Raw genomic sequence first — 24,820 nt, 5'->3', positions numbered from 1 at the left:
TCACTCGGGAGCCAAAAGTAGTCTGGCAGTTGGGTTTTCCTCGACTCTGTTTTAGTCTCAAAGGAAACCATTTCGATTTCACCAAGAGCAAGTTAAAGGGGGGAATGGATGGTAGGTCGCCACCGAAAATATTTAGTTTGCAAAGGGATCGTGAGTTACACATTTACTTAGAGAAACTTAAGAATCTGTAGGGTGTGTTGGCTTAAAAACACACACGGAGAAGACAGCACGAGTTTAGTACATTCGGATCTCTGAGTCACCGCTGCGGGGAAGCAGGGAGCGGCCGAGGGACGGCGCCCCGCCGGGCTCACAGCTCGTCCTTTGCCTGACGCCGGACGAAGCGGTGCAAGGAATCCAGGTCGCGGCTCCCGCTGTGCTCGCCAACCTTTTCTCCTCCACGGAAAAGCAGCAGTGTGGGATAGCCTCGTACCTTAAAAAAAGAAAAGAAAAGCTTAAAAAAGAGCCTGATTCATGCACAGAGTAAAATCAGAAAAGACCCTTGAGCCCAAGGAAGTCTACAGCTAGATTTTCAGAGCGCACAGACCCTCAGCAAACTACCCAAGGCTGCAGAAAGCAGAGCCTTAGGGCTCTATTTCACTTTTCAAACCCAAACAAAACACTTTCAAGATCAGCACTGAGGAGGCACTTCACCCTGAAGTGCGTCTCGGACTTTCACACCAGCCCTGGGGAGCTGGTGCGGGCCTGAGAGGCTGCACTCCTACAAGCTCCCGGGTGACATGCAGGTGCTCCGAGGCCACACTAAGGAGAAGCGAGAACCTCGTGGACACACGCCTGTCCGCTACGGCTCACCGCTTTTCTCTTGAAAACACAGACACGCCGTCTTCTAGTAAGCAGATGACGTTTGTGGTATTATCTCTTCTGATAAACTCCAGAGGCCTCAGAAGTGTTTTAAGAGAACAATACAAGTTGAAAAACAGAAACTGCAAGTGTTCTAGGCTATTCAGTGGTGCTAATAGCTTGGAAAGAAGGCAACAGCTGCATGAAGAAGCCAAGCCACGTGCCTAGGCTGCTGGTGCAGCCCTCCCAGCGGGGAAGTGTAGGATCAAACACTTCCTCTGTGGAGCGCCGCCTCGTGTCTGAAAAGCAAGCTCCTCAGGCGTTTACAAGGAAGGCGACGCGCCAGCTGTTCGGCCAACAAGAATGGTCCTGCAGGTGGGGTCCTGCCCTCCAGCTCTGAGTCTCAGCTACCGCCAGCCTCCCGCCAGGTGGGCAAGCCTCACTCCCCGCCCACCACCACGGAATCATGTGCACTCACAGAGAAAAGCCTTATCTTTTGGGAGAGCAGCTCTTTTTGCTTTTCAAATGAGAAAGGAAAAAACCTCAAGACGCTCAAAAGGACACGAACACTTTGTTGAGAGGAGGAGGGCAGCGTGAGTGACCTCGGATGAGGCCACCCCATCACAGTCCCCCTGGGAACCCCCCCACCCCCGTTCTGTCCCCAGGAGGCTCCGGCCATGCGGACCCACCGAGTACTTGCTACAGAGGTTCCGTTCAGCAGTGCAGTCCACCTCGGCGATGGTGACCTCCGCCAAGCCAGGGAATTCCTTCTTGGAGAGGTCCTCCCAGGTCGGGGCCAGGTCCTTGCAGTGCCCGCACCTGGGGACAGAGCATGACGGAGCCGCTGAGGCGTTGGATCCGCTCACCCATGTGCCGCTGCCCAGACGGCCTCCTGGGCCTGAGTTTATAAATGTCAGCCTTCCTCCTCCCCACCCCCGTCCCTGAATCCACATGTTCAGGTAACTGGACAGAGGCAACACGGTCTGAGAGCGATACTGAGCTGGGAAGCCTTCTCTGCGGTAAACTGCGGGCTCCCTTGTTTATAAGTGTACCGTGAGCAGGAGGTGAACAGGAAACAGGCTTCCAGGGTCACAGGTGCGAGGCACAGCCCGGAACCCACTGTGTTCTGCCGCCTCCGGTGCCTTGGTCTGGAGCAGCCCCCACCTCTGCTCCGGTCCCCAAAGGCCACGGGACGGGCAGAGCAGCTGACTGACATGCTGCATGGCTCCAGCGGCAACCCGAGCTCCAGTCAATTCCCCTAACATCCCGAGACGGATTGGCAAAGCTCCATCAGGAAGTTCACGGTGCTGAACCCAAACGGCCATCCGTGTGGAAGCGCACCCAGACCCCACATGACTTCAACATGATGCTGGCCGTGGGGCCAGTCTTGTTCCAGTGTTTTCTCCAAAGCAGGCTGAGCGTGAACCTCCTCCTCCTCCAAACTTCCGCCTACCTGAATGCAGGAGCTGAGCGGTAACCCTTCTTTTCCCCGAGAGCACGACTGTGTGTGAGCGTGGTATGTGCCCAACACTGAGTCTCGAGGCTCGGCACGCGAGTGGGGAATCAGGGTGTACCTTGAGGGCATGACGACAGAGCAGCTTCTGATCCAACAGCCACTTACCATGGAGCATAAAACTTGATGAAGGTTACGCCTTCTGCGATGGCGTCATCGAAGTTCCTCTCTGTCAATGCCAACACGGTGCCCTGAGGGGAGGGAAAAGCCACGACTCAAACACAGCAGATACGACCGTGTGGGTCAAGTTTCGGGATCCCGGAAATGCCCGTCAGACATCTTTAAAGTGCTGCAACGTGTGCTCCAAGGCTACATACACATACCCACATGACTCGCTTTTCACAAAACATCAGCAACTAATCACAGGTCCCACGGTCCGGAGCCCAGGAGATGCCGTGCGGACGGGCGGGCCACGCCCAGGTCTGCACCGCGTGGGCCTGGAGCCCCAAACACTGACCCAAGTCCAAACCGCCAGCCTCCCTGAAGTCTGCACACACACTGCTGTTCTCGCTGGTTCTACTGCTCTCATCTGTGGACTCGTAAAGAGATTTTCTTCTCTAAGGACCCTAGAAAAGCATAGGCACTGATGTGTTTTACAAATAAACAGGCTGCTTTCCATCTTAAAATTCAAAGTCAATGTGAAAACTGTTCAATCTGGAGAATTCAGGGCAAAGGGGCAGCGAGCCAGTCCGCTCTAAGCGCTTCCATCGGGATGGTTCTTTACAGAATTGTATCTACTCCTCCAAAAGTGGACGTGCCATCCTCACGTGGGAGCAAGGGCACGGCGCTGTGTCACGTGACTGCGTGCCACGGCCACCCCCGCGAGTCCGGGGCCGAGTCCTGGTGTCAGTGCCCGGGAGGCCATCTGGACCCTGCCACCTTTCTGTCCGGAGAGGTGACCACACTCCCCCAAAGATCCACTTAACGGTGGAAAAGGTGAGTATAAATAGAAACCGTCTGGGCTTGATGAAAACATCCCAGTATATAATTAGACTGGATCTGGGATGACCTTTACAACCACTGCAACATGCTCCCCTACACGGGGTCCGTAACTACAAAATCATTTCTTTACTTCTGAAAACAAAACGTCAATCTTTAACCAACATCCACGCAGTCCCCAGGCGCCGAGGTTCCCACTGTGGGCAGGGGAGGCCCACCGCAGCCCCACGTGGGGTGGAGGGGGTAGGTGGCCACTGGCTTTTCCAAGCATGGATGCCTGGCCTCGGGGCGTGGTGGCTCCAGCCAGTCACAACCACCCTGTGAGCACTGAGGCTAGAGGGTCACTGTGGGGCAGGGAGGGCGTCCCTGCCAGGACCAAGGCACCCCGTCCCAGGGAAGAACTCCACAGACCATGTGAACTCAATCAGCAACACGAGGATTCCACTTAGGAACTAAACTGACCACCACGCCTTACGGTTCCTAGCTGAGCAAACACAATTCTATTCCCCGAGTAGTCTCGTTCCCACCCCCGGCACCCGACTCATCTGGGGAGACAGACATCGGCTGCAGCTTCAGACGCACACACTGACCTGTCGCCGCGTCCACACCCCCCGCCCAGCCCTGAAAACCGCTTCCCTCCTCCCACCCTGAGCTCGGTGCACCGTCCCCCGGACACCCCAGTGCCCACCCAGCGTCCCTGGCCAAGCTCCCCACCACCCCAACGCGCTGGTGGAGCTGGACTCCCCTCAGCTGTGGGGGCCCACACCGCCCATCTCAATACAACCCTTTCCCTTCTCTTGCACACGGGCTGTAGCCGGGCAGCTTTCGTCAAGTCCCCATCTGTTCCAAGCCTGCCACTGGCTTCCTACAGACCTAAGACCCTTGGCGGGCTGACAAGACCTTCCTCGGTGCAGTGGCCACCTCCTCTCCACCCCACACGGCGCCCTTGTCCTCCTCGCCCTGCCCTCCTGCCGGCGCAGCCCCTCCAGCAAATACCCACTCGCCCCTCAGCTGTTCGCTGACACAAGGGCAGCGATGACTAACCCAAGGGCAGAACGCTCCAGAAACGTGGACACATACTTTCAGGATCCTTGTCTCACACCTGCTTCAAGGTGTTTAAAGAGAAACCCCTATAAGCACATAAAAGCAGGTGATGAGGTCGTGTTGAAACGTGGAGTGCGGGCCGTTCCCACACCGTTCCTGGTTGGCACCCACCTGGTCGGCCGCGGGCTCGGCGGCCAGCGCCGGGGCCTCCGAGGGCTGGGTGGGCTCTGGGGCGGCAGGCCCCGCGCTCTGCAGCTGCGACTGCACGTATTCCCTCAGCGAGTCCAGATCCCGCTTTCCCTTGTACTGGTCCACCTGTCGGGGCACAGGCACACGTCAGCGCTGTGGGCCCTCCCCTGCCCGCCCGGGAGCCCTGCCTTCGGGCGGCTCCCTCTGGGGGTCCTGGCCAGTGGCGTCCGCTGCTCGAATGTCAAGGCGAAGCATAAATGATCTGCTCTGAGCAGAGTTTGACAGGGCCTTTCTTCTGGGGAACCAAGGGTCACCAGGTCTGGGCGCAGTCCATCGGCCAGGGATGGAGCCGACGCTGACTCCCTCCAAGGTCAGGGCCAGAGCAGTGGAACAGGACCGTGGATCCAGCTTGTTCTAAAGATAACTTGAGCCTGCAATGCTGTGTGTCAACAGCTGACGGTTCCTCTCAACTACCAGATCTCACCAGGGAAGACCAAGGACCTCTCGTCCCGTGACATGTGTCCCTTTAAATCAGAGCCCAAACCACTTGTGCTGGCAGCTGTGCTGAGCTCAGTCACTCAGTCATGTCCGACTCTTTGCGGCTGCATGGACTGCAGCCCACCAGGCTCCTCGGTCCATGGGGATTCTCCAGGCTAGAACACTGGGATGGGTTGCCATGCCCTGTTAACCCACTTGACAGCTCAGCTGGGGCACAGACACACCTCCTATCTCCACACGGAGACCCGAAGACGCACCTTTTTGCCATCTCGGAACCAGAGGAGCGTAGGATAACCTCGGACCTGGTTTCCTGAGCAGAGTTCATAGTGCTGCGTGCAGTCCACCTGGAGAGAGAGACCGCACACCCAGTCAGTTTCTCCGAGGGCCTTCCTGACCAACTACCAACTGTCTGTCGGACACTCAGCACTTTTTTCAGAAAGAAAACTACTCAAGTCCCCCATGGGCAGAGTCTCTGCAGTGTCTGCAGATTCTGGAGAGACCTTTCCCAAGAACTGCTCAGCTGCCCCTGAGTGGAGGGGGCAGGGGAACAAGATGTACTTCAGAGATGTGATTTATTTTCACTCATTTAAAAACACCAGCTTTTAGGAAGTGATCATTTACCCTGAGCAGGTTAACAGGTGGAAAAAGGGACCCTACCCTGACAGCTGGAGAGGAGATGGCCTGCTGCTGGGGACAGAGACCCCCCCCCGCCCAGCCAGTCACAAGGTGAGCTGAGAAACGTCTTCTCAGGTCTACAGCCAGACCACCCTCAACACGCTCTATCTCATCTGATCTCGAAAGCTAAGCAGGGTAGGGCCAGGTTAGTACTCGGATGGGAAAAATGTCTTCTCAGGTTCAAGCTTACAGAGTTTTAAGATAAAGTGGAAAAAAGTCATCAGTTTTAAATAGGAGTATTTGGACTATAATAAAAAGACAAAACTGAAAAACAAACAAACAAAAAAAAACTCTAAGTCTTTAACAGGCAACAGTGAAAAATTCCTTTAATGACACTCTAACTTCCGAGGCGTTTGCTCCGAGCCCAGGTCTGCGCTCAGCGCTTCACTGCCACCCACTTCAGTCAGATCTCGTCCTGGTTTTGCAGAGCGGGAGACGGGGGTGCAGAACTGCTTGAGGTGGCTGGCCACGTCTGTCTGAACCCCAGGCTTGTGCTTTTGGCATCTCCCCGTGCTGGGCAGAGCCTCTTATTAACTACTGGACACACGGCGCTGAGTCTGTATACGAATCAGTCCCCGGCAAAGCAGAGGAGGAGGCTTTCATAAAAAGCGATGCAGGCAGGGGTGTCTGGTGGGTGATGGGGGACGGATGAGATTACAAAGTGCTTGAAGATCCAGAAGCTACCCTAGATATTTCTAGAAAACCCAGTGGTTAGGCACCACTTCTGGCTTCCCCACGTGAAGTAGTAAAGGATTCCAGGCAGCAGGGTGAGCAGGTGGGGCTCACTTCGGGTGGGTCTTTTGTACCCTGTGTGGGCATGCAGCCGAGGTCCTTTAGGAACCAGCTCCTGGCTGAGACCCAGTGTGGCTGGTCTCTGAGGGCATCCAGTGAATGTTCTCTACAGCTCTGTCCCAGGTCTTGGCAGAAAGGCCTCTTAACAGGCCATGGCTTCAAAATCCACCAAGGAGCCAAAGCCCTAATTTTAATCTCTAGAATGTGGAAAAGTCAGCACTCTCGAAACCAGGTTGCCATCTGTGAAGGTGAAATGAATTATCAAGTGGCACATTAAATGGAATTAATAAATCAAGTTTGCGACTACACCCACAGAATTAATAATGGGCTACTCGGCTAATTAATCCAGCCAAAGATGGTCTATTTCCAGTTCAACAGGGTGCTCACTCACCTTGCCAATCTTGACAGTTTCGGAATGTTCAAGGCCCAGAGCCAGCTGCTCCCAGGTCGGAGCCAGAGCTTTGCAGTGACCACACCACGGGGCGAAGAACTTGATGAAGTGGTCTCCTTCGGGGGGAGAAGGCAGGGAGGGGGACAGAGTGATTCACAGCCACCCACACGGACAGAATGGGCGCATCTCAGCTCCGTCTTCCTGCACAGCTCAGCTCAGGATGAACCCTTCAGCCGGTAAGAAGTGACTCCCCATCAAATATGTCTCTATCCCTGAGTTCGTGGCAATCCTTAGAAAGGAATTTGTCACCTTTAAAGGACACCAGGGAACCAACTCATTATTTGGAAAACTGGCAAAAAAGGGGAAGAAGCGGGCACTTTACAGCCTGTCTTTCCTGAGATGAACTGCACTCTGGATAACAGAGTGATAAACAAGGGCCAGTTACCTCTTGCTGAAAAAAAATGAAGAAGGGACGCTGTCATTTCAGCAGTGGTGCTGGCTGGCATCTCTGGTGAATTACGGAATTCTGCGCAGTGATGGGCGAGGCTGCTGACATCAGAGAGAGACTGCCCAGCCATGCAGCCATGCTCACACCCCTCAAAACATCAAACACGGAGCGAAAACAGCCCTAGAGCCAACTGCCAGCTCACATGGAACAGAGACGTGAGAGCCCAGGGACAGAGAGGCTGTATTCCACACCCTGGGAATACAACGAGTCCCCACTGCGGGAAGTGTGCAGGTCTGTGTGCTTGGCAAACAGAAGGCAAGGGAGAAAGAGATGCTGAGGGAACAGAGAGACTGAAAGAGACTTAGGAGAGAGAGATTTAAAAAAGGAGAGAGACCAGCTTCAACTACTGTGCCGGAGGGCACACTCGAGTGACGAACCGGAGAGGAAAGTAACCGGTGGTTTCCGCCCGGTCAGGCAGGGCTCTTCGGGGGACAGAAGGAAGCGGGTGGGAGAGGAGCGGGGACGTGAGCTGGACAGTGGCTACAGGGTGAGTGCTTTACGACCATTCACTGCCCCTACACTGCTTTCTGTATCCAGCTTTTATTTCACGATAAAATAGAAGATTAAAAAAAAAAACCCAAAAACTCGAGTATCACTCTCTTGACTAGGAAGTAAACCACATCATGACTGAGACACTGAAGACTTTTATCTCGGCTCTTCGACCTCGACCAGCCTAGGGCAAAGAAAGGCGTCAGGCTGCAGGCAGGGAGAGAAGCAACCAGCAGCCCTGACGGGGACCCAGGCTCCAAGTCAGGCTCCCGTGGCGACGCCCAGGGGGCACCTGGTCAGCACAGCAGTGAGGCGTCGGAGGGACCTGGGGGGAACTTGCTTCGACAGTCAATGTTTCGTATCAACTATACCTCAGTTCTTTAAAGTAAAACAAAAACAAATATATATATATATATATATATATATATGTTAGCAGCTGGTCTGCAAGGCTGGAACCATGTCTCCCCAGACAGGCCCGTCACCGCCCCGAGCTGTGAGGTGGAGACAGCGGGTCCAGGACTTCCCGGCGCCTCAAGGGGAGCGGGGTCAGGGTGAGTGGGGCACCGCTTTCCCAGCAGACCTGCGGACTCGGCCCCTCGGCAGGTGACCCGCTCAGGGGGTAGGGCTGGGCTTTGGGTGGTTTTGGTAACACGTCCTGCGGGGAGTCCCAGCACACCTCAAAGTGACTCCCGGAGAACAGAAACCCTGAAGGTCCACTCCCAGAGCATCGGTACCAATAATGACCTTTAATTAAAAATCGAACGTGGCTGCAGGCATCACAAGTGATTCCAGCCTTGGAGGGGGTGGGTTTTCACTCCCAGCAGGCAGGACCCACAAGGCCAGACACAATTTTAAGCCCTTTTTCAGAACGGTCCTGCCTCAGTCACACGGAGGATCTCTCTCCAGGGCAGCATCTGAGAGCAGAGGTCAGCCTGGCGGCTGGATTCACGTTCAAGCCCTTCACTGTTGAGCCCACGCTTCTGAGCTTGTGAAGGGAGGTCTTACATACGTTATTAAGAAACTGTACTTGGGTCACTCTGACATTTAGGAGACTGTGAAAGTGAAAGTGAAAGTGAAGTCGCTCCGTCGTGTCCAACTCTTTGTGACCCCATAGACTGTAGCCTACCAGGCTCCTCAGTCCATGGAATTTTCCTGGCAAGAATACTGGAGTGGGTTGCCATTTCCTTCTCCAGGAGATCTTCCCGACCCAGGGACTGAACCCAGGCCTCTCGCATTGTACGCAGACGCTTTACCGTCTGAGCCACCAGGGAAGTCCCAGGAGACTAAGATGTGGTATCAAAAGAGTAGTTTATGGGTGAAGAACACGTATCCTGATTTGTGTTATAATGGTCCCAACTAAATTCTGCTTTAAACAGTTACGAGAAACCTTTGTTTCTGCCTCAGGTCAGTAAGCACGTGATTAAGGCTAACTAAAGAAACATCACATCATCCAGGGGTGCGAGTCCAGCCCGTGCACAAGTTAGGTGAGAGCGGCCAGTCCTGACGCGTGTGCTCCGCACACCCGAGGCTTCAGCCTGGCACCAGAACCGGCCTCTCCATCGGATGGAGAGGTGTCATCTCCAAGAGAAAGAGCGCTAGACACAGGTGTCGGCGGGGCTGCACGAGAGAAACCCTGGACAAACGCCACCCATGCAGTGGCCCCGAGCCCTCAAGCTGGGAGAGAAGCCCTGGCCACCTGGGAGGTAGGACCCCAGGCACGCCCCGCCCCCAGGGTTGCGGCCCGCCCCTAGTCACGCACGCACGCACGCCCGCCCGCCTACCTTGCGCCACGTGCAGCTCGAAGTTGCCGGCAGAGAGCTCGTACAGGCCTTGCTTGAGCTCGGGAGTGCGGGGCGGCTCTACCGCGGGCTCTGGAGTCTGATGGGGGAGACGGAACAAGAGTCACCTCGGATGTGTGTCGAGGCACCATGGAGCCCATCACGGCTTCTGCCTGGAACCTTCTGCCACTCCCCCCTCCGGGGGATGCTGCTGTGTCGAGGGGCTGCTGTGTCGAGGGGCAAGAGGCCCCTTGGCAAGTGGTGTAGGACTGATGCTCCAGGGCAACCAGGTGACAACCAGCGCCCCCCCCAAACCTGTCCTCTGCTGCCCTCAAACCCACCCCAACAGAGCAAACTGAAGGATGGGCCGCCCCAAACCAGCACCCTGTTGGGTTCGTGGAGAGGAGACCCGAGATGGCTGGCAGAACACAGCAGCGAGTGGCACCGAGGCACACAGGGGACAAAGCAGACAGCAGGCGGCCTGGCCACCCTTTATGCACAGCAGCAGTAAGGAAATCTGGGAAGGAAGGTGAAACTCTGAAGAGCTTATAAAAGAAAAAAAGTGACAAGAGGGAAATCTGGACGGATCAAAGTCCTCAGAGAAAAAAACCACAGGGCAAACGTGGGCTGCACCTTTAAGAATGTAATTCACAGGACTGAGTTAGGGACAGAAACGGTGAAGGGACAAGCTGCTGCTGCTGCTAAGTCGCTTCAGTCGTGTCCGATGCTGTGCGACCCCATAGACAGCAGCCCACTAGGCTCCTCTGTCCCTGGGATTCTCCAGGCAAGAACACTGGAGTGGGTTGCCATTTCCTTCTCCAATGCATGAAAGTGAAAAGGGAAAGTGAAGTCGCTCAGTCGTGCCCCACCGACTCTCTTCGACCCCATGGACTGCAGCCCACCAGGCTTCTCTGTCCATGGGATTTTCCAGGCAAGAGTACTGGAGTGGGGTGCCACTGCAGTGGCTTTTAAAAAGGCGCTTCTCCAGTACCTGAGCAGACACCAGTATATAGCTAATTACTAACCACCAAACCACACCATTCCAGATATCTCATTTTCTTTTAGGCCAGCACATTTGTGGTCTCCAGCCAAAGCAAGCAGAGGTAAAGACATGATCACTGAGACATTATGGTCCTACAGACACGTGGATGTCTATTATTCAGTTCTTATCTAGGGGTTCGTATTTCTATTAAAATGAATATCCAAGTCAAGTCATTAGAAGCTTTCAAAATGCTGAGAGCTCAAAGCTGGGCAGGGTTGTAACTGTAAAGCAGCATGAAGTTTCTACTTCTGCTTCACTGACGATGCTAAAGCCTCTGACTGTGTAGATCACAATGAACTTCTTAAAGAGAGAGGAATACCAGACCACCTTACCGCCTCCTGAGAAATCTGTATGCAGATCAAGAAGCAACAGTTAGAACCGGAAGTGGAACAACGGACTGGTTCCAAATTGGGAAAGGAATACATCAAGGCTGTATATTGTCACCCTGCTTATTTAACTCACATGCAGAATACACCAGGAGAAATGCTGGGCTGGATGAAGCACAAGCTGGAAATCAAGGTTGCCAGGAGAAATATCAATAACCTCAGATATGCAAATGACAACACCCTTATGGCAGAAAGCGAAGAGGAACTAAAGAGCTTCTTGATGAAAGTGAAAGAGGAGAGTGAAAAAGCTGGCTTAAAACTCAACATTCAGAAAATTAAGATCATGGCATGCGGTCCCATCACTTCATAGAAAATAGATGGGGAAACAGTGACAGACTATTTTCTTGGGCTCCAAAATCACTGCAAATGACAACTGCAGCCAGGAAATTAAAAGACGCTTGCACTTTGGAAGCAAAGCTTTGACAAACCTAGACAGCATATTAAAAAGCAGAGACATTACTTTGCTGACAAAAATCTGTATAGTCAAAACTATGGTTTTTCCAGTAGTCATGTATGGATGTGAGAGTAGGACCATGAAAAAGGCTGAGCACCGAAGAACTGATGCTTCTGAACTGTGGTGTTGGAGAAGACTCTCGAGAGTCCCTTGGAGTGCAAGGAGATCAAACCAGTCAATGCTAAAAGAAATCAGTCCTGAATATTCATTTGAAGGACTGATGCTGAAGCTCCAATACTTTGGCCACCTGATGCGAAGAGCTGACTCATTAGAAAAGACCCTGATGTTGGGAAAGATTGAAGGAAGGAGGAGAAAAGGACAACAGAGAATGAGATGGTTGGATGGCATCACTGACTCAATGGACATGAGTTTGAGCAGGCTCTGGGAGCTGGTGAAGGACAGGGAAGCCTGGCGTGCTGCTGTTCACTGGGTCACAAAGAATCAGACACAACTGAGCGACTGAACAGCAGCAACGTGAAGCTTTCTGCTGCTGGCCTGACTTCCACACTACGTTTGTGTTAAGTGCTAAGGACCCACAGAGAAGGGTGTCTGAGAGAGACGGCTAAGGCACAGGCAGCGAGTCCAACACAGTGAAAGAGGGGGCTGGGTGTCGCTGTGTGTGCTCAGAGGGCCTGCGGTGGTAAAACGCCCACTTGTGGCACCAAAGGAGCACGTCTTTGGTCCTTGTTCCATGGCAGGTAAAGATAGATGATTGTTACAGGAACTTCACAGTGTATCACAGAATGGGTCCCGTCCCCAAGCTGGGGACAACGTGGGCTTAAGAGTCTTAAGAAAGCAACCTGGGGCTTCCCTGGAAGTCCAGTGGTCAAGAATCCGCCTGCCAATGCAGGAAACACGGGTTTGATCTCTGGTCTGGGAAGATCCCACATGCACAGAAGCAACTAAGCCCGTGAGCCACAACTACTGAGCATGTGCTCCAGAGCCACGCTCCGCAACCAGAAACGCCCCACAGGGAGACAGCTCCTGAGCGTGTGCTCCAGAGGCACGCTCCCCAGAGACGCCCTGCAGGGAGACAGCTCCTGAGCGTGTGCTCCAGAGCCTGCTCCCCAGAGACGCCCTGCAGGGAGACAGCTACTGAGCGTGTGCTCCAGAGCCACGCTCCGCAACCAGAGACACCCCGCAGGGAGACAGCTCCTGAGCGTGTGCTCCAGAGCCTGCTTCCCAGAGACGCCCCGCAGGGAGACAGCTCCTGAGCGTGTGCTCCAGAGCCACGCTCCGCAACCAGAGACGCCCCGCAGGGAGAAGCCTGTGCCCCAAAACTAGAGCGAACTCCTGCGCCTCAACCAGAGAAGAGCCCGCGCAGCAGTGAAGACCCAGCACAGCCAAGAATAAAGACCTTTTTAAAAAATGAAAGCAGCTCGGCACTACTCAACAGGAGCTCTAAAAGTGGTCTGGCTTTTTTATTTTTTGCCTTGCAATGTTATGTTTGGATATTCTAAAAAGTCACTCCAAACTAGGGAAAAAAGTCCTCTACAAAGATAGCGTTTCTGATGAGAGAAAAATTATCTCAACAACCTAAATATCCAATGACAGAAAAAAGGTTAATTCTGGCATATCCAGAAGATAAAATATGATCACTGTAAAGATGTTCAACTATATAAAAAGATCATTAGTGAAATGAACCATGTCTATGTGGTGATGACTACTTAAGGAAAAAATACAGAAGGAAACATGGAAATATAAAAATTGGAGTAGAAGGTAAGAAATGACAGATTTTCCTTGACTTTAATATATTACTATAAAAATAGGAGGGAAACCCCTAAATTTATCCTGTTTAAATAGGAAAACGTATATATTAAGTTATTTTTAGTTATAAATACAGAAGGGTTTCCTGGTGGTTCAGATGGCAAAGAATCTGCCTGCAATGCAGGAGACTCAGGTTCAAACCCTGGGTCGGGAAGATCGCCCAGAGAGGAAATGGCAACCCACTCCAGTATTCTCGCCTGGGGAATTCCAGGGACAGGGGCGGGCTACAGTCCATGGAGTTGTAACGAGTTAGACACGACTGAGAGACCAACACTTTCATAGAAGTTTTTAAAAAAAGCTTTCACTTAAAATATAAAGCAAAATTCATATGGAGAAGAATTTTGGTTTGTAATATGAAGTCTGAATACTTGAATTTTTCTGTAATAAGCCACCCTATCATCATTTCCAGCAATTACCTGAGATGCCCACGGCTCTGAGACGCCAAGATATGGCAGGGGCGGGTGACTGAGGTCTGGGGTGGGATCCACGTGGCTATGCCCCCAGGACAGGCCCTGAGGTGGGCAACGCTGAGCCTCGGCCTGGCCACACCGTCCCCAGCCTGTGCTCTGGGCTCCACCCCGAAAGGGATGTCAGCTGGGGAGATGACGGCTTTCTGCCATCCTGACCCTGGCTGATGGCTTCCTGAATACAGTTATCACAGAAGACTGGCTTTTTGATGAAAAACTTACTTTAAATGTTTGTGGAGACTATGAACTCTCCTTTAAAACTGGCTTCCTCCCCGCTCCAGAGAACACCAAAAAAACAATCAAAAAAAAAAAAAAACAAAAAAACAACTTTAAGTTTAAATCTATGTGAAAGTTACACCTGCTGGTCCAGCTTTCTTGTCGTGACAAAGATGCAAATTTACTCTGAGGGGTTTGTGGTTTCCCTGTTACCTAAAATCAGACACAGCTCTGGTCAACACTTACTCAACACTGTACGCCAGCGGTCTTCAGCACGCAGTTCTGGGTGGTGGCGCTCAGTCGTGTCCGACTCTGCAACCCCGTGGACTGTAGCCTGCCAGGCTCCTCTGTCCATGGGATTTCCCAGGCAAGACTACTGGGGTGGGGTGGGTTGCCATTTCCTTCTCCAGGGGATCTTCCCGACCCAGAGATCAAACCTGTGTCTCTTAGGTTGGGAGGTGGGTTCTTTACCACTGAGCCACCAGGGAAACCTCCAGACTTTTTAAAATGTGAGATAAAAGCAGCACTTGGGAAGTAGCTGGGTTTCTGATCGGCTCTGACCTCTATACAGAATGTAGGGGAGAGCTGAAGGACCACACAGACACCCTGGAAGGGGACAGCAGAAGGCCCCTGCAACCGCCCAGACCAGCTCCAGGCCAGGGGACACTCGCCTGATGCGAGACCACAGACTGAGTCAAGTGCTGAGACGGAAGCCACGTGCAGAGACCTCAGACGCACTCAGGCCTCATCAGAAACGTGAAGCAGGCGCACTGGCCACCTCTGCTCCCGTCAGGCCCAGCTCGGCCTCTGTGGCCTGGGCCCTCAGCACTCACCAGAAGGCAGCGTGCATGGAGGGACACTGCGTGGAGGGCTCACGGTCATCGTGATTTATGACAAGACGGAGACGCCTATCGTCCACTGGGGGACTGAGGACTACAGATTTTTCTCAGGAACGCTACACGTAACCATGTCTTTAAAAAGCATCTCAGTAACACAACACTGTAAGTCACTACACTTCAATTAAAAAAAAACAGGCCTCAGAAATCAGAGTCTCCACAGTTACATCCTCAGAGCAGGGAGTAGTGGCCATTAAGACACAGGGAGTTCAGGATATTAAGTTTTGTCATCAGCAACGCCACCAGGGCTGTGGGGCTGAGCAGCAAAGGAGAGTCACACTGGGGGTACGGCCCAAGGCAGTGGGCTGTGGAGGTGGGGAGGGCTGAGCTGGACTGGGCGCCCCGGCAGAGGCCTGGCCCCCGGGAGGCCGCGAGTCCATCTCTGGCACTGAGGAATTAGCGTGATTTGAATGACGCGTGAGACAGGAGTGGAGGGTACGTTAAAAAGGAGTAAGTCGCTTCTGTGGGCTGCATTCTGAAATGGTTACCGACGGCCCTGACCGCATCCAAACAAGGGGTGGGAAGGCCGGAGACCAAACTGCCAGCACTGCTGGGGCCAGAGGTGGACACGCAGGACCACCTCCACTGCGCGCTGCCCACCACTCACCACTCTTCTCCCTACTTCTGTGCGTGTTTGAACATCTCCAAATAAAAAGCTTCTAAAACTTCATCTTTTCCCAGTAAGGTACTTAGAGAGTACTCAAATTCATAGAGACAGAATATAGGGTGACGAGTGCCAGGGGCTGGGGAGTTAGTGTTTAACAGGAACAAGGTTTCTGCTTATTGTCCATTTGCTCAGTCCTGTCCGACTCTTTTGCAGCCCCAGGGACTGTAGCCCACCAGGCTCCTCTGTCCATGGGATTCTCCAGGCAAGAATACTGGAGTGGGTTGCCATTTCCTCCTCCAGGGGATTTTTCTCAACCCAGGGATCAAACCCATGTCTCCTGCTTGGCAGGCGGGTTCTTTACCACTAAGCCATCTGGGAAGCCCGGGTTTCCACTTGGGAAGATGGAAAATTTCTGTGGGTGGATGGTTGCACCGCATTATGAATGTATTTAATACCACTGACTTGTACACTGGAAAATAGTTAAGAGGGTAAATTTTATACTGTATTTTATCAGAATTTTTAAAAATCGCAACACCAATAACAAAAAAGTGCATCTTTACCTATGATATCACTGAGTTCTAAAAAGTTGCTTTAAGATGGTAGCTAATCTGGCCTCTTTACTACCCCGCAAATGCAGGAAGAAAGAGGGGTGGCCGTGTGTGCACTCACAGGGGGCTCCTCGTTCAGTGTCTGCAGCATCCATTTTTCCAGGGCCTGGAAATCCCGGGGACCCTGGTACTTCACAGCTTCTTGGCCAGGCTTGAAGAACTTCAAGCTGAAAAGAGTAACAGAGGATTAGACGGAGTAGATTTTAAAGCACTTCAAACTGCTCCGAGCAAAGAATAAACTCATTTAGCGAAGCAATCATAAAAACGGGGTGTTGGCGGGCTGCAGCCAGCTCACCCCTGCCCCTCTCTGATAACGCTTGGGAAAAAAAAGAAAAGCAATGTTCGAGGAGGTGGCATATTCACTTAATCCTCACTTAATCCTCAATCCACACCCCCAGTGTGACTCTCCTTTGCTGCTCAGCCCCACAGCCCTGGTGGCGTTGCTGATGACAAAACTTAATACCCTGAACTCCCTGTGTCTTAATGGCCACTACTCCCTGCTTCTCGTGTTCTTCTTGAAAAACAAAACCAAGGTGAACATATCAGGCTGAGCCCCACAGATCCAAGGATTCAGGAGTAAGAATTCCCCAGGTTCCCCTGCCTGGTATTCGTTGTCCTTTCCCGGCTTCAGTCGTTTTTATGTTCTGCATTTTGAAGAACAATCTAGAACTGTCGTGGAAACTGCACTGTTCTGCAGTAAATTTATTTCCAGGCTATTTCCTGTCAGCTATTCAATTTTCACAAGGCGTGACTATCCAGCTACAATGAGAGCTCAAGTTTCCAACTTTAAGCACAACCCTGACTTTGGTTGATAACGGCCTGTTCACTTGTCCCCAGAGAAGGACTCTTTTCTATTTTCCACACATACGAGCCTCTGAAGGTATCTGCAGATGGAGCAAGAGTTCTGCCCTTGGAGGGGAGCGGGGACATCACCTGGCTCTGTGGCAAAGAAATCGAGTGCCAATTCAAGAGATGCAGGTCCAATCCCTGGGTGGGGAAGATCCCCTGGAGAAGGAAATGGCAACCCCCTCCAGCATTCTTGCCTGGGAAATCTCGTGGACAGAGGAGCCTGGTGGGCTACGGTCCACGGGGTCGCAAAAAGGCATGACTAAGCGACTAAACAACAACAAAAGGCATCATCAGAGCCTGAGACGAACAGGTCCAAAGCCGGGCCGCTGCCTGGGCGACGAGACAACGTGCTCCCGACAGAACATAACAGGAGGTGTCAAGGGGCGCAGGGAGGGGAGGGAATAGTTCTCTGATTGACAGAATAGAAGGCGTCAAGGATGGAAGGGGAAGCATGGCTACTAAAATATGGCTACTGAAAACAGAGCAACACAGACTAGCATTTTGGGGCAAGCCTACCCATCTAAACACCCCCTAATGCTTCCTGGCGTGTATGTGGATTTTGCTGGAGATGCCCAACGTGCAGCATCAGAATATACGAAGTTAAGATATGCAGAAATCACAACTGTGCGTTTGGATGGCTGACCTCACAAAGATCTTAAAATGAAGCTTCACACCAAACAAGAAAACCAACACATTGGCTGCAGAAGGCATTCAAGTGAGAATGGGCTTACCAACCTCACCCAGAAGCTCAGATTCTGTGATAGGCTAGGGGACACCTCGATGTGACTCCAATGAAGTGTATCTCTCCCCTTCCCTGGCAGCTTATGCTTTTATAACCATGACAAAAACCATGAAGTTTAACATTTCAAGCAACTCAACCTGACCTCACGCCTGTGACCACCGGTGCCCGCCCCCTTGAGATGCTCTGGAGACGTGCGCTGCGCCCACTGAGGACTGGGGTGACCCGTCCTCCACACCTCCCTCTCGGCCAGGCGCCACCCTCCGACAGAGCGCTTCAGGATGGAAATAAGTGGCTCCTCGGAGTGTTAGAAGGAAACCAAGCATTGCTGACCTCGCCTCTCGTTTCTTTGCTAAGGTTAAAAGCAGGAGAGCCTCATCTGTTCATTTTTCCTCATTCGGTATACACTGATTGAAACGAAACTGATTTTTAAAAATCTCCTTCTGTTATTGGATTAAAAACCTTTCTAAGCTGCACAAGTCTGAGATTCTGGAGACATTCACAGACCCTGGGGAGAGACAAGCTTCCCTGACGGGGCATCTAACTTCGTTTTCACCATGGATGGAGAGGCAGGCGGTAGTGGAGAGCAGGCCATCGGGTTCAAGCGCCAAGGACAGCCCCAAACCTTTCTGCTGCTGCCGAACCTCCGCCGTGGGCACCTGTTTTCCTGGTGAACTGTCTCTCTCTCAAGGAGACTGCAGGGGAGACAATCCCACTGACGGGTCTCTCTGGAAACAGCAAGACGAAGTCCTACCACCATAGATGGGATGGTGTTATGAGGTGACTAACAGATCTGCCGGAAGTCCTGACCCATGCTACCACAGACTGTGACCTGAATTAGAAACAGGATTTGCATGGAAGCAATCAAGTTAAAATGCGGTCAGTAGGGTGGGCCCTAAGCCAATACCGTGTTTCCCTGATGGCTCAACTGGTAAAGAATCTGCCTATATTGCAGGAGACCCTGGTTTGATTCCTGAGTCAGGAAGATCCCTTGGAGAAGGGATAGGCTACCCACTCAGTATTCCTGGGCTTCCCTTGTGGCTCAGCTGATAAAGAATCTGACTGCAATGCAGGAGACCTGAGTTTGATTCCTGGGTTGGGAAGATCCCCTGGAGAAGGGAAAGGCTTCCCACTCCAGTATTCTGGCCTAGAGAATTCCATGGGCTGTATAGTCCATGAGGTCGCCAAGAGTTGAACACAACTAAGCAAATTTCACTTTCTTTCTAAGCCAATATGACTGGTGACTGTATAAAAAGGGAAATTTAGACAGAGAGACGGCACACAGGAGAAGGCTGTGTTGAGGAGGAGGACTGGGGTGGTGCTTCTCCAAGTCAAAGAACATCAAAGATTGCCAGAGCCAGGAAGAGGCAGAGGAGGATCTCCGAGGGCTTTCAGAGCCTTGATTTCTGGCTTCTGGCCCCTGGGACCATGAGAGTTTGCCTCTCTGTTCTTTTTGGGGCACTCTGCGTGGCAGCCCTGGAGACTTCCTTCAGCTCTGCCCCTGCTAACATTTTCCCAGATGATAAAGATGCTTTAATGGCTCAACAGGAAGATCTCAAAACAGCTTCCTGAGCACAGGCAGCCTTCTCTAGGGACCTAGGAACCCAAGCTCCCCCCCTCTCCGACCCTTTACTCCCGTTAAAGGTGCCCGGAAGGGATGACACAAGCATTAATGTGCTGACCCCCCCATCCCCCCAACGCCCAGCATTTACAGCATCATCTGATCCAGGCCTCGAAACGCCTCTAGAAGCCCGCACAGGTCAATGTGTGAAGGCCCTAGGCCCCTACATTTTATACAGCACGGCCCCACCTTCTGCATTCTGTGAAAAGAATCTGGTGTTGGTTGTGATGGTCACAGGGCTCCTTTGCAAACCATGCAGTGGGAGCTGGTAATTCTCTTTAACGACCCTAAAGCAGGGTCTGGTTTCTTGGAGAGATCACATCTTCTAAAAACCAAATCAGGATGCCTGCTCCAACGTGGATCTTTTGATATCTGTGAACAGCGTCTGTGGGGTCACTGATGGTGCACCCAGAGAGCTGAGACGAGCAGGCCTGGGTGGGGTGGGACCCCCCCCCACCCCCCTTTCCACGCGGCCCCTCGGGTTTGAAGATCAGCTCCAGTCTCATACAGGATTGACTTCATTCATCAGTTTGAACAAACGTTGGGACCTGCAGTGCCCGACCCCTCCCCCCCAAGCCTTTTGAAAATGGCATCTTCCCCTTTTTGAAGATGTGACCTTCACCCCAACATCGAATGCAGAGTCTGTCTTCCAACAAGATCCTGCCTCTCTGGCCACAAGGTCTGTTTCTGGAATGAATACTCCATCCAAGGTGGGCCAATCAGCGATGGGCCTAAGCCCACCATGGCAACAGAGCGATGCAGAGCTGGCAAGTTGAGTCACCTTGAGTGGGGCGCAGAGAAACAGGCCTCCAGACCCGTGGAGCGGCACCTCGGCGCTCCCACAGCCTGCAGACTAAGCCAGCTTCATCAAGCCCCTCTTTTGTTCAATTAGCCAGTTTCAACTTCTGTTCTTAAAAACTATTTTAACTGCCAAGGAAATAGAGTCTCACTTATTGGAATGACTGCACTTTCTTTCCAACAAAAACGGCCCTTGTGCTGGTCATGTGGGGAATAACTGCAGAAGAGAGACTGAAGAATTAACAGCGGGACGGGGATTCCCTGATGGTCTAGGGGTAAAGACTCTGCCTTGCAATAATGCAAGACGCCAGTTCGATCCCCGGTCCAGGAGGATCCCACAGGCCTTGGCGCGGGTAAGCCGGTGTGCCACAACTACTGAGCCTGGACTCTAGTCTAGAGCTGCACCACTGAAGCCCGTACGTGGAGAGCCTGTGCTCTGCAAAGAGAAGCCACCTCAGTGAGAGGCCTGGGCCCACAAGCGGAGAGTAGCCCCTGCTCGCCGCAACTAGAGAAAAGCCTGTGCACGGCCACAAAGACCCAGAGTAGTCAAAAACACACAAATCTTACAAAAAAGAAAAAAAAACCAGAGTGACCAAAAATTCAGACAAAAATTCCTGACAGTCGGTGTTCATTGGAATATCAGATGTGGTAAGACCTCATGGAGAAAAATACCATTTTTGTCTGGCAAACACGTTCATAATTATATAAAAAGGAAAACTCAGCTAATTGAAGCCTTTTTCCAAACAAAGTACAAAAAAGCATCTAACACACAGCGCGCAAATAACCCTCCCTAACAATAGGGACTGCCGGCTCCAAGCTAGCATTGCCTCACTTCTCAGAACTACAAAGTTGCCAAAAACGCAACTTGCACTTCGTTTGGCCTGAGGCGGTTGGTGAAACACCAAGACGTGGAGGGCGCAGGGCGCGCGCCCGTCACTCACGTGGGGTACCCGCGCACGCCCTGGGCGGAGCACACCTCCGAGTCGGCCGTGCAGTCCACCTTGGCCACGTACACCTTGGCGTCCTCCAGGCTGTTGTACTTGTCTGCCAGGTCGTTCCAGGTTGGCTGCAGCCGCTGGCAGTGTCCACACCTGTAACAAGGGGGCGGTAAGAAGCGTGCTCAGCGCGGGGGCGGAGGGGCCCAGCCCAGCTCCTCAGCCAGCCATCTCCTAGCCTAGCGGGGCGCTCAGATCCCACCCTTGTTCACACCGGTATCCACTCTCTTCTCTCTCTGGTCGGGAGAGCCCCCTCGCTCCTTCTCGGTGGCAGCAACTCCGCCCTTCTCGCTGCCATGGTCCCTTTAGGGTCAGGTCTCCTCCCCCATGTAACCCACTCTCTCCAAATATAAGTCAGTCTCAGAATGAAATCCGTTCTGCATTCTCACCAGTGAGAAGATTAAAAAAAAACAACACGCTTGTGGCCACTCAAAACTTCTAAATGTGACACACTCAAATGGACACTTAAAATATTCACTGTAAGAATTTAATGACATAAGTATTTTAAAATCATCTATCATTTAAAATAATATGCTAACTTAAAATGATTGCTTCTACTTGTCCCATTTCTTGACAGCATCAGTCTCTTCCCCATCGCTAAATCTTTTTGAGTCATATGGCTGATCATTGTCTTTAACTGTCAGCTGTTCACAGGGCCATACTTTTGATACTGAAAACTGAATCTCAGACCCCAGGAACGCTCTCAAAGCATTAGAGCACATGGTCTGCTCCCCCTTCTCCTGGTGAGTGTGAATTCCTGATCTCTGCCATGGAACTCCTCGCTGTAGTGCTTTTTAGAGTGCTGTCAGAACACCCAGCACTTCTAAGTTCCTCCTCAAAGCAGTTTCTCCACAAAATCAGTGTTAAGTCCCCTTGCCTCTTTTCTGACAGATGACCTCACCAGGAAGCATCTAGAGGCAGCACTAGAAGAGCTTGCTTTAAGCAAACTTTCCCTAAGCAACACCTTCTAGGCCAGAGGAGAGAATCCTGCTTTATAAGAGACTCAAATATAATATGAACTCTCTTTTCTGGAAGATAACTTTGAGGGGAAACCACCTTCAGATTTAAGTAGATGTGGTGCAAGTGCCAAGACGACAAGCATCTTCCTTTCTACAACTGGATGCCCGAGACGTGTACGAAGTGCTCAGCAACATCCTCGTGACGGTTCCATGGGTGCCTCACACTCAGCACTCTGGTTTTGGACCCTTGGGGCTACAGCACAAAAACTGAGACTGCAGCTGCACTGAGGCAGTTTGTGGTCAGTAACAGAGCAAAGCCACCTGGTCCTTTCGAGGCGGCGGCCCCAACCTTGACCTCGTTGTCACCAGATTCAATGTGACCTGAAAACTGGCCATACAGAAGCTATGATCTGACGCTGGCACACCATTTACCGCAGTAGGACAGCCCTGCCTCTGCTAGGTTCAGAGCAAACACACAGGATCAATGCTATCATTGGCTCCTGCCCCCGAATCCTGCATGGGTGCGCAACATTTCAGAGACTGAAATTGCAAAGAGACCAGGGGCAGCCCAGTGTATACTAGCTGATACTCCAATTTGCTCATAAAGTCTGTTAAATGCTGTCACAGAAACCCACACATCTGTTTAAATATTTCCTAGTAGACTACGAGAAGGCAAACAAAAACTTTAAAAGTTACTTTTTCTGGGAGCATCCACCTAAAACTCTGTAAGCCGCACACAATGAAACAGGAATGTACTAGTCCTCTCCCTCACTCAGGCCAGGACTAAATGGTGAGCATCACAGAGACTCCAAATCCAAAACTCCATTGGCACTGCGGGGACCTACGATGTCTACATGTCAGGTGTCTTTAAAAAAATAAATAAACCAACCCAGGGGCAGATTTATTCCACAGAAGCAGACTTCAGTTCAGTAGTGTATTTAACTGCAACAGCTACTCTGAGAACACCCTCCACAAAGAAACTATCCACAACCATTACATTTCTATACCACTGGGTTCTAAAAATTCAGCTCCTTTGGTTCTTGAAACACAAGCTATCCCATAAATACAGTTAGGAAATGACAAGTCTGAGCTCGACTGAAAGTGTCGATGTCACTCCAAAGGAACTGAAATGTAGTAATAACCTGAATATGGGGGGAAAGTTTTCCTCCAACTTATGCCGGCACATTTTCTCAACAGGCGGCTTTTCTTGGGCATCTTCTTCCTAATCCTTTTTGCATCCCTTTCCCACATCTCAAGGAGTCTCTTGGCTCTGGGCAAGAATGCCAAATTCTGCAGTGAAGCCTGCAAAGGTCTGGGCCCTAGACCGACTGGCTGCGCCGCCCACAGAGGACCCCCCTCAGCGGGCATCTAGGCCCTGGGAGAAGGCACTCGGTCCCTCTGCTCGTGTCAAGGGCCAGAAGTCTCTTGGACGACTCGCAGGGCAAGGGTCTCTGGGGTCGGCACCAAGGCTCACAGCAAAGCCCCCCATCCTGGAACCACGGCGGGGGCGGGGGAGTCTGTCCAACGCTGTGCCTTTTCCCACCTCACACTTCCCAGATGGCCAGGCCCCAAGAAAGCGGAGGGGAGCACGCGCCCGAGCACAGCCTTGGGTCGGGGGTCAACAGCTCCTGTCACCTGGAGCACAGCTCGCCACGCCCCCGGAGCTGCGGAGGGGCCCCCAGCCTCCAAAAGGCACCCCGATTCCCGGGAGAAGAGTGGGAACCCTCTAATGTCCGGACCACCCCCTCCCACCTCGCGAACGCAGAGCCTGGGAGTCCCTGAGTTTCAATTAAACCCCCAGGCCGGGGTCCGCCCTGCAGCGAGCGCACGGGACAGGAAGTCCACGTGTACACGCCGGACCCCGGGTGTCCGCGCGGCCGCACGTGGCCTCCGGGTACCGGCCGAGCCGCAGGCCGCTGCCTCCGACCAGCGCATTAGTTTGGGGCTGGGGAACTGGGGGCGGACGGGTTCCGGGCTCCCAGCGGCCCCGATGGACAATGACCCCTGCCCCGACCCCCCGGTACCGGGACCGGGGGGCCGGGCGAAGGAGCCGGAGCGTCGGCCTTTTCCGGTTCGGCCCTCGGGGACCGCCCCCTCTCGCTTGGTCCCGGCCCCTGCGCCACGTCAGCGGCGAGCGCCCGGCCCGCGCCCCCAGGCGCGAAAGTGCCCCTGCCCCTCGCCGGGCGCCCCAGGACGCGGGCCCGCGCCCCACGCGCCAGCCCCGGCCCGACCAGCGCCCGCAGAGCCCCAGGCGGCCGGCGCGGCCAGTTACCAGGGCGCGAAGAACATGACGAAGTGCGCGGCGCTCTGGATGCCGTGCGCGAACATGTCGGCCGTGTACAGGTGCTTGGCGTGCGGGTCCTGTCCGCCCCCACCGCCGGCCGCGGGGGGCCCGTCCGCCGCCGCCGACCCCGGCTCCTGGGCCCGGGCGCCCCCCCGCCCGCCGCCGGCGTCCAGCAGCAGCAGCAGCAGCAACAGCAGCGGCGGCAGCATGGCCGGGGCCAGGGCCCGAGGCCGCGGCGGGAGGAGGCGTCCGGCGCGCGCGGGCATCTCGGCGGGCTGGGCGCGCTCTCGCCCCGGCCGCCGGTCCCCTCCGCGCCGCCCGCCCCGCCCCCGAGGCCCCGCCCCGAGCCCCCGCCCTCCGGCGCGCGCCCGCCTCCCCGGCCCAGACGGGCCCGCGCGTGCCCAGGGATCCTCGCTGGGAGCCCGGGGGAGGGGTGGGCCAGGCCCCCGACAGTCTCCCACGCGGGCCTCCCGCACCTGAGGGCTGGAGGGACGGCTTGGGCCAATCCCGCGGGCCCC

The 24,820-nt window shown here is 53.3% G+C and overlaps 1 protein-coding gene across 2 annotated transcripts; it reads right to left on the bottom strand.

The window, feature by feature from the left end:
* Nucleotides 1-148: 148 nt before the first annotated feature.
* On the bottom strand, nucleotides 149-24,583 carry TXNDC5 (thioredoxin domain containing 5). Of its 2 annotated transcripts, none has more exons than XM_019985384.2 (10): nucleotides 24,291-24,583; nucleotides 21,006-21,155; nucleotides 16,119-16,224; nucleotides 9,618-9,714; nucleotides 6,840-6,955; nucleotides 5,239-5,325; nucleotides 4,466-4,609; nucleotides 2,420-2,502; nucleotides 1,488-1,617; nucleotides 149-430 (listed from the first exon to the last, which is right to left on the bottom strand). In XM_019985384.2, exons 1-10 carry the CDS (start codon nucleotides 24,566-24,568, stop codon nucleotides 308-310), a joined length of 1,314 nt encoding a protein of 437 aa, XP_019840943.2. In that variant the 5' UTR covers nucleotides 24,569-24,583; the 3' UTR covers nucleotides 149-307. The 2 variants fall into 2 exon arrangements, with proteins under 2 accessions (XP_019840943.2, XP_070634536.1); XM_070778435.1 differs by lacking the exon at nucleotides 24,291-24,583 and adding an exon at nucleotides 23,161-23,219.
* Nucleotides 24,584-24,820: the final 237 nt, after the last annotated feature.

Source organism: Bos indicus, chromosome 23, assembly GCF_029378745.1.
Source record: "Bos indicus isolate NIAB-ARS_2022 breed Sahiwal x Tharparkar chromosome 23, NIAB-ARS_B.indTharparkar_mat_pri_1.0, whole genome shotgun sequence".
Taxonomy (NCBI): Eukaryota; Metazoa; Chordata; class Mammalia; order Artiodactyla; family Bovidae; genus Bos; species Bos indicus.
The sequence above is the reverse complement of the archived record's forward strand: the minus strand, read 5'-3'. Positions and strand labels throughout refer to the sequence as shown.